This window comes from Hydra vulgaris, chromosome 09, assembly GCF_038396675.1.
Source record: "Hydra vulgaris chromosome 09, alternate assembly HydraT2T_AEP".
NCBI classification, from domain to species: domain Eukaryota; kingdom Metazoa; phylum Cnidaria; class Hydrozoa; order Anthoathecata; family Hydridae; genus Hydra; species Hydra vulgaris.
Genome location: NC_088928.1, coordinates 11,655,027 through 11,674,109, shown reverse-complemented (window position 1 = coordinate 11,674,109; position 19,083 = coordinate 11,655,027). Strand labels below are relative to the sequence as shown.

The following is a 19,083-nucleotide window of genomic DNA, read 5'->3' as shown; positions in this document are numbered from 1 at the left end:
ATAGAAACGACACTATGAATTTTAATTAGAATTCTATAAAAATTTTCAAAAAAAATTTGTTTATACATGATCATTGTACCGCAAAATACCATCAATTAACTTTTAGTTCATTTAGTTGGCAAATGTGATTTTTTTAGATAAGTCAGTCAGGATATGTAGACCTTTCAGACCAGCCGATCAGCAAATTTTAAAAAGTGAGGACTCTCATTTTCTTTTTCAGTCAGCAACAATTTTAATGGCGCCCTTGACGTGATACTAACTTGCGCGGGCCGTGTAAGCTACAGAGGTGGTTACAACCATTTTGAAAATAAAATATCTTAAAAAATGCAATTTATTAAAAAATAAGTTATTTAAGTTGGCCTAAAAATTATATAAACTTTGAAATTATGACTATTACACAAAAATAACTTTTATAAATCTTGTTATGCGTTAGTTGTGAAGAGGTTAGATCTCCAAGTATTTATTCATTTGCCTGTACGAATTGCTGTAAGTTACAATTTACAGTTGTAATTCGCTAAAGCGCATGAATTTAAAGGTTTGCTTTTCAGAGTTTTTCAGACTTTTCAAGAGAAATAGTTTTCAATTTATAATTAAACTATTTGTAATTATAAAATAATTATGTGAAACAAATTTATAAAAAATAGATGGTGCAATATTTTTTTAAAGTTATGCTTTGTTCTGTAACTATACACGGATTTCCTTTATGTAACACCTCCAATCGTTTTTTGATGTAAAAACGTAAATTAGTTAGCTCTACATTCTTAAAGCGCCAATATATTTATTTACAACAGTTAGATTGTAAAATTCAGACAATTAAAGTTTTTTGTTAAACTTTTATTGTTTAATTAAATATCTGTTAAACTATTTACTTTTATTTTTATTTTAAAAATTGTAAAAAATAAATTAACTAATTATGTATTCGGTATAGTGGCGGTTTTTTATAAGGTAAACTTAGCAGTTGCCTTAGGCCTGCTTTAAACAAATGCTCTTAATTTTAATCTGAAACAAATATATGCTGTATTAAATTAAAAAGAAAAATAATAAATTAAATAGCATATATTAGTTAAATATTCTTGTTACTAATATTGTTTAATCTAAGTAATTTTATGGTTTAATTTAAACAGAAAAAAGGATTTATCAATCTAAAATTTACAAAAAAATTTGGTAGTGATATGCCTAAATTTATGGGTCATGACATGACATTTTAATAAAAAAAAAATTAAAATAAGCCCTTTTGAAAAGACCCTCAGTTGTCATCAAATGAGGCCCTCAAAGTTCGAAGTGTCTCTGCCTAAGGCCTGAAATGCTTTAATCCGTCATTGATTCTATATGAAATGATTTTTTATTAAAATATCAGCTGTTTTAACCAAGTTATTCTGCTAAAAAACCGATTGTTATTTAATTCAGTATAATAACATTTTGGGTAATACATGTACAGACAAAACATTTTATTTACCTATTTTTCACAAATTATATATGGTTTTTGGTATTTCTGAAATTTAAAGGAAATTTAATGAATGTCTTTAAATTGATTTGATTGTGATAACTTCATTAAATTTCTCACAGCGACAAATTTTATGGAATATCCTTATTGAAACCTCAAAGTAATGGTTTCCTGCTTTATACAAGATAAATAGCTGTTCTAAACAATACCTATAAATTTATTTAAGGAATTAAATATTAAACTATGTCAAGCAATAATACGTTTTCTCCAAATCAAAACGGTGGCGAAACCAGTTTAAGTTTTTCATCCAGTCAAAAATAAATTGAAATTGATACACAGTCTATTGAGGAAACTAATAAAACGACATACAAATATTACTCAATTGAGGAGGAAACTTCAAAATGGGTATGCAATGAATGTAGTAATAACAGATTTAAAAAGTACTCAAGTAAAACATCAAAAAGTATATTAGATTACCATCTTGAACATGATCACGAAATTATAATGCCGAAAAAGAAACGAAACATAAGTGGTTTGTCAAAAAACAATAGCGATAAGATTTATAGAATCTTTTGATATTCATTATTGCCTGTTGTCTTCCATTTATGTTGGTAGAAAGTACCCAGTGGGCACGGTACGTTTTTTAGACGTTTTTATAAGGTTTAAACCTAATAAAAACGTTTAAAGAACGTTTTAAAAACGTACTGTGCCCACTGGGTAATGCCTTTAAAGAATTTGTTTTTTGCTTAAATATAAAGTACAAAGTGCGTTGCCGAAAAAAGTTAAGATCTCTTTTAACAGATTAATATCGAGAAAAAGTTAATCTTTTGAAGTCTAAGTCGTGTTTAATTAAATCTTTATCTATTACTTCTGATGGGTGGACGTCCTGTCAAAACTATAGTTACATATCTGAAACTGCACACTTCATTTCTGACAAAACCACTTTCATCAGTTTTTGTTTGGGATTTGTATACCTTAATGGGCAACATAAAGCAGATAATTTAAAACGCGCTTTACTAAAAATTTTAGAAAAATTCAAGATAAATGATAAAATTATAAGTGCAGTATCCGACAACATCAGTAACGTACGCAACTGTTTAAATTCTTTAAAAGTTAGTTTAAACATTCAACCAATAAGATGCATGGGGCATGTTTTGCAATTAGTAGTAAAAAAGTCATAGATTTAGCTGAAGAAGGTGAAAATGATAGTTCATCTAAATTCTTTTTTATTGTAAAAACATTAACTAAGTGCAGAAAAAATGTTACATCTTTTAATCATTCATCTTAACTTAATGATTTGTTTGAAGAAAGTCAAATGCGACAAGGTGTTGAAAGAAATCACGCACTTAATTTGATTCAAAATGTGAAAACTCGTTGGCATTTCACGTTTCTTATGGCAGAAAGATTGCTTAAACTTCACTCCTACATAAAAGATATCTTTAATTCTAAACAACAATACAAAGATATGCAAAAAAATTTGCTTGATGAAGATGATATAGTTAACTTAAAAGAAATGGTTAAAGCATTAGCAAGCTTTAATCAAGTAAGTGTTTTACTTTCAGGTGATACTTAGGCAATATTTTCTTTAATTATTTCAAGTATAAAGTACCTTAAGAAGCAACTAAATAAGAAAAAAAGTGAACCCCTCCTTTAATAACGATTTTAAAATTGCATTAATTAGAATCTTTAAAAACTTACAAAGACTCATATGATTTAGAGAACAATTTGTTTTTATTATGTGCAACTTTTTTTGGACCCAAACTATAAAAGTTTTCGATTCTTTGAAAAGAGAAAAAAAAATATTTAAAATGCGTGAAGGAGATTTTTGTCGGATTTTTACCTGACAAAAAAAGTTTGTGAAATAATTCCAGTTAAAAAGGTGACAATCAAATCAAAAAAACTTAAGTTATCATTTGACGATGGAGATGATGATTCAGGAAATGATGGTGACAAAACAATAAGTTTAGATATAAAAAAAGAAATTAGTGGTTATATAAAATTGTCAGTACATGATCAAAATGTTTTACACATTTGGCATCAAAATCAACATGTGTTTCCAATACTGTATTGTATTTCAACAATAATTTTGTGTACACCTGCTACAAGTTCACCAAGTTAGCGCCTTTTTGAATGTTTTCAAATGCTAATGTTTTTGTTCGAAAATTAGGAATTTTTTAATTTAGTTTAAATTTATTAAATGTAATACGGAAGTTTTTTCTAGTAATAATAATACTTTTAGTTCATTTTATTAATATAACTCTTTTGTGTTATAAATTTTTACAGTCGCGTTGCGAGGAGAGGTGGCAAAGGGGCAATTGTCTACCCAGTAAGCACAGGACGTTAAAACGAGTAAAAAGCTTATTAAAACGAATGTTACCGTTTTTTAAACGTTTTAAAAACAATCTGTGCTTACTAGGTAGGGCATGAAGGCTTAAATGGGCGCCAAAGAAACAAGAAAAGCAAAAATTAAAAAAAACTATTTTACATAAAAACATTTTTTTAATTTATTGTAAAAAAATTTTATGTTTATTTTTACCCTGTGCGGAAAAATCCTCGCTACGCCACTGCATCTTTATATTATATCCAACAAAGAATAGGGCGATTTAAGTTGAGCAATTTTTAGTAAATCTAAGACATCTCATGAGCAGTGCGTCAGATTTACAGAATTCTTTCACTATTAGAAAGATAATTTAACCTGGGACCGATGCTATAAACGATGCAACAAATTTGTTGAAAAAATTTTTTCTCAGTTTTTTTAATTTATTCGTTTTAAATTTAAAAGTTAGTTATTTTAACGTAAAAAAATGCGTAAACACGCAATTTTCTCGCTGTTTCAGTAATAATTTGGTCATTGCTACGTTATAAACTTTGTACGTTAACGAAAGGAAAAAATACGTCACTAAAATGAGGAAATAATACATCATTAAAAATTAATTCTTGGCAACTTCTAGACATAGAGCAAACTACAAGTATTTATATGTTCATTTTGATGTCAAAAAAAGGATGTTTTCCAAAAAACAAGATATTCGGATCCTAGGAACAAAAAAAAAACCCCCTGCATGAAACGTGTAAAAATCATTATTATATAACAGGCGGACAACCGCGGATTATAAATCAAACTTATATTATTAATCTACATATTGAAAAAAATATTTTAAGACTCGAATTATTTAACCACCATGGACCGCAAAAGTATTTAACTATAGAAGTGAAATTTTAACTAAAAAAAAGTACTTTCAATATATCATTATTTGAAATCAATTTATTTGACATACGTTTGAAATAGTGTTGCAATAACTCATTTGAAAGATTACTCCCACAGTGATATTAATACACTATTTGAAACAACAAACGAACAATTATTGAAAGTTAATGAGTGGTTCAAAAGTAATAGACTTTCTCTAAATGTGGATAAAACCAAATTTATTTTGTTCCACAAAGTTAATAAATCAAAAAAGATTCCCATCAAATTGCCTAATCTAATAATCAATAACACCAACATTAAAAGAGAAAACTCAGTAAACTTTCTAGGCGTAATCTTAGACGAACATTTACGTTAGAGTATTGAAAATAAAATATCAAAAAATTTAGCAATGATATATAGGGCTAAACCATTTTTAAGCAGTAGTTCTTTGAAAAGTTTATATTTCTCTTTTATTCATTGTTATTTAACTTACTGCAATATTGCATGGGCAAGTACAAACCATACAAAATTAAAAAATTGTACTGTAAACAAAAAAACGCGTGCAGAATAATTTTTGAAGCTAATAGAACACTACCTTGTGAGCCTCTTCTGCGTATACTTGGAGCATTAAAATATATAAAATCAACTTACACCAAGTTTTAATGTTCATGTATAAAACAAATTTAGGATTATCTCCTAAAATATTTCAATCCTATTTTGACAAAATAGTTAATAAATATCCAACAAAATTTTCAAGTAACAACTTTGTTGTCCCAAAATATAATTCAAAACTAACTTCAAATTCAGTTCTTTATCGTGGACCCTACTTGTGGACCCTAAATGTTTCCCAAAATTGTAAATACACATAAAACTAGTATAGAGCAGTTTAAAAATGTATCAAAACAAGCATTCTTACTTATGGATTTTAATATATCCGATTTTAAATGTTTTTTTTAATTAAAACTCAAATACATAAAATAATTAATACAAAATTATGTCACTGAGTGTATCAACATTTTTTTTTTTTTTTTAATTATCTTAATTATGGTATTACCTCTATGACGTTTGCTAATTTATTTACGTTATTTCTATGAAGTTGACTAATTTATTTTTGTTATTTCTATGGTGTATATTAATTTATTTACTTTTTATTTTTAAATCTTACTTTAAATTTTTAATTTTTAAATAAATGATAATATCTTATTTATTTTTTCTTATTCTGAAAAATGATCTTAATCTTTCCTTAAAGTTTTATTTTTTAAGTTTTTCTTTAAATGATAAGGAATTGTTATCTATTTTACTTTTTTACTTTTATTTTTTTTTTTTTTATAAATAGTTTGTTAACTATAGATATTTAAATATTACGGTTTTTGTAAATACGTGAGAATAGGGCTCGGTGATAAGGCTAAATTAGTCTTCTTCTTGCCCTGCCAATATTTATTTTTATTTATGTGCTTCGAAACTGTATGTATTATTTAACGGCAAAACAAAAAAAAAACAAAAAAAAAAAGATAATGAATTAATGAAAATGAAAGATAATGAAATAATGAATTAATTTAACTTTGCAATAAAAGGAGAGGTTTAAAATCATTAAGTATTTTATGCTTCTTTGTAACACAAAAAATAATCTTGAGTTTTTTTGAAAAAAAAAACTTGATTTAAATCAAGGTGGTTTAGTAATGGACTTTTAACACGCGCATAAGTCATATTTTGTTCAAACGTTTGTAAACAGAAACGATCGCAATTAAAAAGGGATTTCTTACTAAAATTGTATACACCTCAAAGTTTAATTATTTGTAGATAATGCTAAATTATCTCCAAGAACTTATGTAAAAACAAAATTTTAGGTATGGTAGGTTTTACCAAAGCTATCATTTAAATAACTTTAGGAGGAGAAAAGATGTGGGACTAAAGTGAAACTTTGTTGTTTTTCTGGGAAAGTTTAACCTGTGCTTACATTATGGTCAATATTTTAGAGTTGCACATTTTTAAGTCATTACCTTAAGTTTTTTTTTGAAAATATAGTAGTGTGTGAATCATTTAAAACTAAAATTATAACTGGGTTACATTATTTTGTTATAATTTAATGCTTTTAAAAATTGATAAGTTTTCTTTTTATTTGAAGGTTTAAAAATACTGACATAAGTAATATTTACGTTAAAACACTGCCACTTATATTCTAAAAACCCATTTGAAATATGTGAAAACCATTTTCCAATGTTTCATAAAATTATTTTAAGTATCTGCAATTTTTCTCTTCTTAGGCAGAGCTTTTTGTTGGTATTGTTTTACAGGTGGGTGGTTATTTATGACGTGCTCATCCATTATACTTTTGAGTTTACGTGTTCCTTTCATGTGCCAGTTGGTACTCTTCATGCTGTTGAATTCAGTATGAATACTCTCTGCACCCTGTTCTCCATAAGTACCAAGTCTTACTCCCATTTCCTAATGAAAGATGCATGATATTCCAGCATATGAAGCTTAGGTGTAATTGAATCATTTGGCCAACTATCACGGAAGTATTTCATAAAATCTTCAATTTGATTTTCTGTGAATATATAATGATAATGTATATAATAATAATAATAATAATAATAATAATAATAATAATAATAATACATGTCATACCAAGATTTTGAATGTTTTCTTTGTTTAACTGCTTGCAGGAGTTAATAAGCTTGCGGCAAATCCCAAACTTATTAAATAGGACTTTAAATTTCTGACAAAGTTCAAAATTTTCTTTGTATCAAGTTGAACTTGATACTTTGGTATTGTGTTGCATAGTTTTGAAGATACTTTTAATAATGTTTTTTAAATAAAGTTATAGTTTTTTAAATAAAAATAAAAATTATATATGTTAAATTACACTTTCAATTTACACTTTTTTCATATATATATATTAGATATACATATACATATAAACAAATACATACTGACCATAGCTGTTTAAATATACTTTTTTTTTATTTAGAATAAACGAATACACTAATTTATATTCAAGAACTATATGATTAGTTTATCTTTAACATTTTTTTAACATGGTTACCAACAAAACTTTTCCCATAGTATGCTTGTCTTTGCACTCCTAACAATTTTAATACCTCGTCGAGTTTATTTACTAGTAGACCAAATGACATCTTTACATGGTCAGTTTCTTTATTTATTTTCAGTTTGAGTTCTATGAATATAAATATTGCGATTGATTCTCATATAAATACAAAATAAACTCATTATATAAATAAAAAAAACCAAAACATAGAATATTAGAAATCACATATCTATTGGGATCCGAACAAAAGGTATTATTTATGATTTATATTTTTAGTTTTCCTTTTTTTTTTCTTATTAAAGTGAATTATGCGTGGTTCAAATACTAACTTAATATATTCTTTATTTTCAGGGTGAGATAATATGTGAGTTTTAAGTGCTTCTGTTATGATATGTGTTTTATCTTCAAGATCCTGATTACTTATTTGAAGTTGTTTTATTTGACGTTGCTTCCAAATATAATTGTTAAACTCTTCACAGTCAAATGTTTGGTTGTTTACTGCCAAATGTTTGCAACATATTTTATTGAATAACATGAATTACAACAGCATTAATATCCTTTGTGATAACACTTTTTGAATTTAATGCAAATATATCTGAAAGACTTATTTGTGATGATGATGTTGACAAGTTTGAGGAAATTAGTATTGGAGTCTGATAAATTTTTTGATAATTCATATGTTATGACAATGGTGACTCTTTAAATAATTTACCACAATATTGCTTACATTCTTCTTGAATATTATTTATCATTTCAATAACATTGCAAGAGGTGGTTAATCCATGAATTAAAATTGATAATGAGCATTTAGGGCATTTTGTTTTAGATAATAGTTTATTATTGATAAGTGGTAATATACATGGTGCACAAAATCAATGCAGACAGTATATTAAAATAACTGGTTTATACATAATACCATTACAAACATAACAGTCACAAAGTGTACATGCGGACAAGAGCCTTCCCTTTACAGTTTTCTTTGGTTTCCTTCCTTTATTTACTTTGAAGCAGACACATTCACATTTCTTGCAATTGCTAATCCAGGTTCTTAATTTAAGATTAGAATTTGAACCTTTTTCTATGTTTCTCATTATTGAATAGCATCTGTAAAACATATATGGGTGCATCTTTGGGTCGTCCTAGTCAATTCGTATAAAAAAAAGCAATTCCATTCTATTTACATGGTTTGTTAAAAGAACACCACGATTTCCAAGATTTTTTCATAGTTTTTTTAGTTTTGTTATATGAGACTCATTTTTATATTTATCTATAGCCAAATAATAGGACTTTATGTACACTGCTTTTAAACTTAAAAAAGTAACCAAAGTCTAATTTTTTTTTAATATAAAGATAAACTCTTCTAGTATTAAAATATATAATATAAATATAATATATAAAGCCTAAAAATTTAAATAAGCGCTTAATTATCCAGTATACAGTAGTATACATAGCCATAAAATCAAATTTCCGCGTATTTAGAGATACTAAAATTTAAAGATTTAAATGTTAGATTAGATTAAAAAATACATTCTCCATGGCCATATTTAAATAAATAATGGGTTATTTATTATACATCTTTATAGTAAAGCTATAGGCTACATTTTTAGGATATGGTTAAAAAAAGTTACTAAATAAAAGCGAAATAACGATGTCTTTTTTTGAAAAAAGTTGCGCGTGCGCAATATAAAATGCCGCGATTGTTTAATATTAAACTACCGTGAAATCAACAGCTTAAAATGCAAACCCATAATTAATATAAAAATATCTATAGATTTCATAAAAGCTACATCATTATGGTACAATATAGTGTAATAAAATGTCATGTTTGAATTTTTTGTTTTACTTTGGTCCACCACATGGCCAGGGTTGCCAGATTCTTTTCGGTATGTGGTAGCCATATATACATAATAAAGTGTTTTACTAGGCTACAAGTAAAAGAGCCTTTCATCAGAAATACTAGAAGTTACGTGGATTATCTTAATTTACTATTTAATCTGTTACAGCAGCTTCGTAGAGTTTTGTGCATGCGTATAAGAGATATTGCGTTTTTATGAATTTTTTGGACCCAAAAAAAATTGTTTACGCATTAACTTAAGCATTCCAAAGAACTTTGTTCGTCTTAGAACTTTTTTCAAAGTTCGTAAAACGCATCTTTTGTTATTTATTTGTTTACCGGTTCTTTATAGAAAATGACGTAGTTTGTGTAAAAAATGGCCGGAATAGTCCGAGTATTTAAAAGAAAAGTAATATACTCCGATCACAGTTATTCGATTGGGGCTAAAAGTTGTGATCATTTAAGTGAAAACGACTTTGATAAAAACAATAACGCTACCATATTTTAACGGAAAATAACGTGATATTGTTGTTAAACTTTCTCATAGAGGTGTGGTTTTGAAAATAATAGTTTAAATTTTTAAAAAGAAATCGTTTTTATAGATATTTATTCCATTAAATAAATAGTAATTTTTTGAGATTAATGGGTGTATAAAAAAACTTATTTTTATTTATAATAATTATAATAATTTTTATTTTTATTTATAATAATTTTATTTATAATAATTTTTATTTTTATTTATAATAATTATAATAATTTTTATTTTTAATATAATCAGTAGTGTACACTGGATTTTTAGATGTTCGAGTTTTGACACTTACAGGCATTGTGCAAACTCCAAACTTTTGTATGTTTATGCTTGTTTCAAAAAAGAATGTTTTGCAAAGAATTCGGGTGATTGGAGCTTGGGAACAAAAAACCCTAATTTTTGGGCCCACCCGGCCCTTAACGTGGGAGCAAAGAGTTTATAAAATGTTTTCTTTACTATTTTTTCTAAATTTATATTCATCAACAAAGTTCAAATTTCATGCAATAATCTTTTATTTTTCAAAAACTATGACCAAATAAAGTTTTAAACCCCCTCAATTTGAAGGGGCTGTAAACATTGAAACTTAAAATTTGTTGATGAATATGAGTTTAGATAAAAAATAGTAAAGAAAATATTTTACAAACTCCGTTGCTCCCACTTTAAGGGCCGGGTGGGCCCAAAAATTAGGGTTTTTTTGTTCCCAAGCTCCAATCACCCGAATTCTTTGCAAAACATTCTTTTTTGATATAAGCATAAACATACAAAAGTTTGAAGTTTGCACAATACCTGTAAGTGTCAAAACTCAAACATCTAAAAATCCAGTGTACACCACTGATAATATTCCTTCTTTTTTTTTTCTAACAAAAAACAAACAAGTATTTAAAAATTATAGATTACACATTGCGTTTTTCAAGTAATTAAAATGTAATAAACAATTTTCTTATTTAAAAAGCAACCGCAGCTACTTAATAAAATATTTTAGTTATTCTACAGGTTTAAATTGCGGAAATTGCATTCTTAAATACGAATACCAAGTATTCTTTGTAAATTTTGCAAGTCTCGCCAACCGACAAACAACTCTACTCTGAAAGCAATAAAAATGTTCACATAATAACCTATAAACGATTTTATTCTGGGATTATGTTAATACTCTCGCCAGCCTACAGGGTCGAACCAACGAGGTGGTGGAGGTGGGTGCTGAAATTCAAAACTGAAATTTGGCATCTAAAAAAAACCCTTCATTAGTAAATTTTTTTTATTTTTTTTATTTTATTTCTATTTTGCCGTATAATACTATTTACAATGAGAAAAATCGTTTACATATGTAATAAATGGCCGGAGCAAGAAGAAGACATACTGTCTTATCACCGAGCCCCGTTAACATAGAAGCCGTCAGTTAATATTACAATTTAAAAACTTTAAACAAAAAAGTATATGTTATATATATATATATATATATATATATATATATATATATATATATATATATATATATATATATATATATATATACTATATATATATATATATATATATATATATATATATATATATATATATATATATATATATATATATTTATAAATACACATTTCTACAAAGATATTATAAAACTAATAATAAGATATTAAAATAGCATAAGTTTACAATAACAAAATATTTAAATGAAAAATTAAAGTCAGAAGATCAAAAATAAATAAGTTATGACTTTTTCACACACAAAAAAAAAAGTAGATGAACCCCTATTCAGTTTATATACTTTTTTATTATTTTATAATCAAATTTTAAAATAAATATTTTAGATCGAAATTTTTTCCTAATAAGAAACGTTTACATACTATTTTGAATTGTTCAAAAGATATGTTTTGAAGAATGTTATTTTTATTAATTTTTTGAAAAAATTCATTCCATAGAAATGCTCCACGATATTGAATTTGGAATAAACTGAGTTTGAAATAGAATCTTGGAACTACAAAATTAACATTTGAAAAATTTGTGGGGTACTTATGAGAAATTTTAGTAAAGTAAGAGTGAAATATATTAGGCGACAAACCATGTTTAGATTTAAACATGAACAGCATAACTTGATATATATTAAGTTTATAAACATTGAGTGCATTAAGTTCCATTAAGAAAGGCTCTCCATGAGCAGTTCTCTTAACGCCAAAAATAATTTTGCATGCAATTTTTTGTTTACTATAAATTTTTTTAAGCTTTCCATAGTTGCTACTTCCCCATGCAATATTGCAATAGGATAGATAACTATGGATAAATGAAAATATATAATTTTTAAAGACTTGATATTAAGAAATGGTTTAACTCTATATAGAACAGAAATATTTTTGGAAATTTTATTTTCAATAGATTTAATATGAGATTTCCATGATATATTTTGATCTAATATTATCCCCAGGAAGTTTACATTTGATTCTCTTTTAATAACTGAATTATTCATAAAGAGATTGAGTAATTTTAGAGGGAGGTGATCACTCTTACTAGGTTTATGAAACAACAAAAATTTAGTTTTCAGTACATTTAATGAAAGTTTATTACAAGTAATCCAATCATTAACTTTTATTAGTTTTTATTAAATATTTTAAAAAGATCTTTTATATTAGAGTCGTAAGCAAACAAAATAAGATTTAAAGTCTTTGAAGCTAAATATAAATCGTTAATGTACAACAAGAATAATAGTGGTCCTAGGATGGATCCCTGGGGAACATCACAAGTTATAACTTTGTTTCCTGTTTCATTTTCTTTATACACTATGTATTGTTTCCTGTTTGACAGGTAATTTTTAAACCAGAGTAGGTTATTGTTTAATACTCCATAGAGTTCTAGTTTTTCTATAAGTATGTCATGGTCAACTGTGTCAAATGCTTTTGACAGATCAATAAAAACTCCTAGTGTATAACAATCATTATTGAACCCATCGGACATATAATTTATTAAATCGATTACTGCATGATCCGTTAAATGTTTTTTTTTGAATCCAAATTGTTTATTATACAGTATTTTGTTTTTGGTTAAATATTTATAAAGCCTATCATACATAATACGTTCTAACTATTTTGAAAAGCATGGTAAGACAGAAATAGGTCTATAATTTGACATAATTGTGTTATCGCCAGTTTTAAAAATAGGTGATATTTTAGCAATTTTTAATTTCTCCGGTACAATACCGGATTGTATTGAAAGGTTAAAAATATGAAACAAAGATGGTTCTATGATATCGAAGATTGCTATAACTACGTTCACGCTAATTTGATCAATGCCAGCGGATTTATTATTTTTCAGACTATTGAACGCATTACGCACCTCTGTTATATTTAAACTAACTTCTTTCATAGATATATTGGTTAGTTTTATATAGGATTTGAAATTTGTGGTGTTTTTTGGGATTTTATCTGCTAAATTTGGGCCAACTTCAAGGAAATAGTCGTTGAGCTTTTCAACGATGGTTTCTTGATTACTGATCATTTCCCCATCAATTATAAGTTTTTGTGGCAAATTATTGTTAGAACATCTTTTTTTACCAATTATCTGGTTAATCACATTCCAGGTTTTTTGAGTGTTTCCTTGTGTTTTTTTTAGCATCTTAGCATAATAAATTCTTTTAGAGTGTTTCTTTATTTTTTCAAATAAACTTTTATAATTTTTGCAATTTATTTCATTTGTAAATGATTTATGTTTTAGATATTTTTCATAAAGTTTTTATTTTCTCTTAGATGATTTAAGTAAATCTTTGGTCATCCAAGGGCTTAAAAGTGATTTTAAATTTATAACTATTTTTTTTATTGGAAATGCCAAATCGTATAATTTAAATTTTGCTTTCTTAGTAGCACGTATTCGTCTTTCGGTACGGCCCTGCCTGCCGCATTGCAGTGTGTTGTGGTTATAATAGTCGGCGGAGAAGACACAACAATAAATATTCATAGATTGTGTACTTTAATTGTTGTGGTGGTTACGTTAAGATTTCAATAGATTAAGGGAAAGTTAATAGAGGGATAGGACTTATTGATTACTCATTTATTATTTTTAAAATTAACAGAAAAAGTTGTAAGTAAAAAGTAGTAGAATACCAAATGTGTCTACTGCATTTTTTCTGTATTTCATATTTTAGAGTATTTTTTGCCAACTATATTTTGCTTTATTTTTTCGGTTACTATTCCTTTTTTTTATGCGTGTATTTTCGGATTTTGGGGTAGTTATAAATTTGGAGGAGGGGTCAGTGTTTGGGGGTAAAAAGCGAAGATTGGGTTGAAAGCAATTAATTGAAATCGATGAAATTTTTGTTGAAAATTGGATATTTACTCCACCCTTGCAATAGGCCAGGGAAGAGAACTCATGATGTGCTATTATTATTTCACCTATAGAACGCGGAACATAAAAAAATAGATAAATTAGACTGTAAATAAACGCACCAAATTTAAATATCTAAATGGCGTCTTTTTTGCATTCCGCGCCAATTGGGTGTTTTTAAACAGTTGCAGCAATCTCATGGGCATTTATCTCCAAGCTGGGAAAAAATAAAAATATTCAAATTTTGTTTAAAACGATTTATTTTAATAACAATTTTATTTGAGCTTAAATGTTAGTCGATTAATTTTAGTTAACTAAAAAGTTATTCGGGTAATTTTAGTTAACTAAAATATTAGTCGACTAATTTTAGTTAACTAAAAAGTTAGTCGACTAATTTTAGATTAAAATTAACCTTAACTCCCACCCCTAATTATTGCATCGACTCACTTGAGGTTATATAAAAGGCCTAAAAATTGTCAAATTGTTTAGGTTTATCGTCCTTAAATTCTATATAAAATGCATAATATTTGTACAATATGTATAAATTTTACACTAAATGATGCAGAATTTACTCAGAAAACTAAAAACAAATTGACTTTTTTTCCAATAATTGACTCATCTAACATTTATTTTGCTGTTTTTCAGAAAGCGGAGAGTGGGACTTTATAATACACTTCGGTTTTCGCTTCATAACAATTCTTTAAATACGCCTTTTTTTTTGGTAATTCGTTTAACTTGTTGAATAAATTTATACCTACGAAATAAAATTTAATAGTTACCAAAATATGACAGGTTAAACTTGTGAGACTATTTAAAGTTACATTATAAATTTATATCAAGGTACCCAATGGATGGGGCACCTTTATACAAAAATCATTTAAAACGTAAATAAAGTATGAAAATTAGAGAAAAGACAGATTTTTATTGAAAGACAAACAAATTAATAGTTATAATCCAAATAATGCATCCATTAGTTCAAATTACATTTCAGAAATCCAGTTAGTATATAGTTTTAAATAGTCATTCTTAGGCATCAATAAAAAATGGCTTTGTATCGAAATTAGATCTCCTAGAACAATATTTGCATAAATCTCTTAAAAATAGACTGTAAATATTAAAGGAATGATTTTTAGAATTGTTTATGACATAATGAAGTACTATTCTGCAGCTTTAAGGTCCCACGCCACCACAAATGTTGCATCCAGTTACCCCATACCTACTAATAGAAAATACGCACCATGATATATGATATACGCAGGGGAGAGCGAGGCACTATGATACCATGAGGGCAACCCAATGGTTTTATAGTGCCTCGCTCTCCCCTGCATAAATAAATGTGGTTCTTAAAGTGCTCCCAAAAATCCTTACAATTTTATCGCAGAGCACCGCGTAAGATAATTTTTCTAGGAAGTTCATGCCTCCTACCTTAGCAATGTCACTTATAGAACTTGAACCAGCTTAAACCTCAAATTTCTTGGTTCCAAAGTGGTTCTCACAGCGCCACAGCTGCAAAAAGATTACCAAGATGTTAATAACAAAAACTGCAAATAAATTAAATAAATTCATTGTAGATGAATGCATTAAACTAATTTAATAAATTTTTTTTAAAAACTTCCTATCTTTAAGCAAGTGCTTGAGGGATTTATTCTTTTTAAAGACAATGGGAAAGACATTAGACAATTAAAAATGTTTTTAGGGGTTCCGTTTTAGTGGGAGTTTGACATTTTGCATCTAAATGAGTTATCTTTAAAATATATTTTGATGTAAATTGATAGTAATACCAAACAATCAGATAAAGTTTTTTGTAGCCATTGGTTCATAGTTTTTTTTTTATTTTTAGGTGCCCCAAGAAGTCCTAACGGTCTTGTCACAGAGCACCGCGGAAGTGCATTTAATCAGGAAGTTCACGCCTCCTTCCTTACCGTGACGCGTAAATATGTCCAACGCTCGTTTTGAACTTGGATCTCTTATACAGCTAGTGCTCTAACCACTGCGCCACGGCCGCACAAAGTTAAATGCGAATGTTTTTAAATGGAGTGTTGCCAAGTTTAAGCCGCAGTCCGCCAGCGTTTAGCAAAACGTTCAAAATGAAATATTGTATATTATCTTTTTCAGTCATTTGCAATCAATATGAATACATAAGTTGCAAAGAATGTTTGTTTTATAATGCACTTAATCTTTTTTCTATAGCCTTTAGGACGCCTCAAACCCTCAAAAAAGTATTTGTGGAAAATGTAAAATATTTTGAATATTGTGAAATGTATGAATAATCTTATGAAATTTAAATTTCTTCATATTAATTTATACTTTTATGATTTTTTTTTAATGGTTTTTTTTTTTACATTTTTAAAAGAAACTTTTTACAACTTTTCATGTAAAAAAACTTTGCGTTGATTTCAATGTTTGTTGAATCACAGTGGAAATTAACTTAAAACCATACTTTAATAATTTAACAAACACTTAATAAAAAGATTGTCTGACCCTATTAAAAATTGACTTGATAAAACAATATATGTATTTATTTTTATATTTCACATAAAAATATTTTGAGCAGTTTGTAAAGAGTTGCAATGGTCACGTTTTGAGAAAAAATTGCGGTGATTGGAGCCTTGGAACAAAAACACTCTCAAAAGTTGTTCCCTTTACTTAAATGCGATAATATTTTTGCCCTCATTTTTTTTTTTGGAGGGGGTGTTTTTGTTTTTAGGTCTTAATCGCAACTATTCTTAAAAACGAAAAAACAAACATGGTAATTTTGTGAATCTTTTTCACCAAAGTTTACGATGCCTATCCATTCCATGTTTAAATAGTGAACATAGTTTAAATTTAAGAGTTCAAATGACGAAAACTTAAACAGACTATTTTTATTGCAATAATAATTTTATTAGTGAAGTTAACATTTTTCTCGCCTACACCGAAGTATAACACGGAACAGAAATAAGTTTTTTTCCATAATTTTTTTTTCAAAACAAATTGAGTATGTGTGATTAGATAAAATACATAAATAAATCCTTAGAAATATAATGATAACAAATACTTTGATTTTATCAAAAGTTAAGGAGTTAAATTAAATAATTTAAACTAGAAATTAAGAAATTTGATTTGACGTAGTATTAAAAATAAAGTACAAAAATTAAATATTCCGCCTGATTACACAACTGCGATGCTCTATAATTTGAATTCAAAGTATGATATAGGGAATATAAAATAGAAAACCATTTTTAAAAAAATTACTGTTGTTAGTCATTCTATTTTTAGTAAACAGAACAAAAAGTCAGAAATCCATTTCCACTGACAACTGTTAAATATTAGAAAAAATAGTTGTTATTGCAATGCTATACTAAATTATACTAAATTTAACTATTTTATACTAAATTTAATTTTATTGGCAGGTTTTAACATTTATGAAATAATCTTTTAGAGATAAAAAGTTATGACCATTTAAAATTAACAACCCCCTCAACTTGGGGATGTAGGAAGCATTCATGGTCACGACTTTCGGAATCTAAAAGATTATTAGATAAAATTTAAAAGCTTTTGATGAATTTAGCGATTATTTTATTTCAAAATAATTTGTTTTTTATTAACTTATTGTCCTCACATTCGAAGCAAAGCTGCCAATATTTGGGGTATATTGTTCTCAGGCCCCAATCACCGCAGTTTTTTGCAAAATATTTTTATTTGACTTCATGATAAGCATACTTAAGTTTGGAGATTGCACAACGACATAAAGTATCAAGTCTGCAACGCTAAATTGTACAAACTGCACTCGCCGATCAGGGTAGTCAAGGCTCAATTTCGATGCTAAAAATGGACTCACTGACCTTAAAAACATAAATTTAAATGAATAATATTACAAAATGAAGTCAATTTTTGTTTTTGCTATTTTTTGGAATAATCTGACTATTTGTGCAGGATATTTTTCAAATACGATAAATAAAAGAAATTCAGATTTTGCCCAAATAGAAAGTAGCAACAGATTCTTAAACGTAATCAGTAAAAAATAAAAAACGGCATTTTAATTGTTATCTGATGTAGCACAAAGTTGTTTTAAAAACAATGTTTGTCATTAATATTTGCGAGTGCTAACGTAAAAAACCTTTTTTATTTAAGAAACCTTATCACGAAGTTTTTTACAAATAAAGAATTAGATTCTATAACTACATCCAGCTGAATTTATTTTAATAAAATTTTTTGTTCATTTTTATGTTTAATTTCTATTTTATTAAACAATTATGTTTATTGCACCTTGCTATGGAACATATTTGATTGCTCAATATTAATTAAAATAGAATTTAGCAAACCAATCAAATGCGTTTCTTCCTATAAAAGATAAAGACTTATAAAAAAATAGATTTAAAAAAATACAATGTCAATCAAATGACTTGACATTATTTTAAAATATTATTAATTATTCAAAAATATGCACATTTGCTAAATTGCTTACATAAACTTTTCCTTAACGTTAAAATTTTGTTCCTACGCAAAAAAACAATATTATTCCTACGCAAAAAAACAATTTTGTTTCGAAGCAAATTCTTAAATTTTTTCTTAACTCTGTAAATACGGGGAAAATGTAAACTTTGAAATTTTTCTTTTAAAAATATTTTAAGTGCTCCAAGATATTTAGGTGCTCCGAGAGAGAGTCTTATCAAAGAGCACTGCGCCTTTAACCAGGAAGTTCACGACTTTTTTTTACCAATGTTCAGATCTCTAACCGTTACACATCAGCTGCTGTATA

At 27.0% G+C, this 19,083-nt stretch overlaps 1 protein-coding gene across 1 annotated transcript; it reads right to left on the bottom strand.

Moving 5' to 3' along the window:
* Positions 1-13,106: 13,106 nt before the first annotated feature.
* On the bottom strand, positions 13,107-13,637 carry LOC136085269 (uncharacterized). The gene has a single exon (XM_065806560.1). The coding sequence runs from the start codon at positions 13,635-13,637 to the stop codon at positions 13,107-13,109; it is 531 nt and encodes a 176-aa protein (XP_065662632.1).
* Positions 13,638-19,083: the final 5,446 nt, after the last annotated feature.

What these genes read in the sequence shown, in the direction of transcription:
- LOC136085269 (XM_065806560.1), bottom strand. Translation starts at nt 13,637, where the DNA reads ATGCTAAAAAAAACACAAGGAAACACTCAAAAAACCTGGAATGTGATT.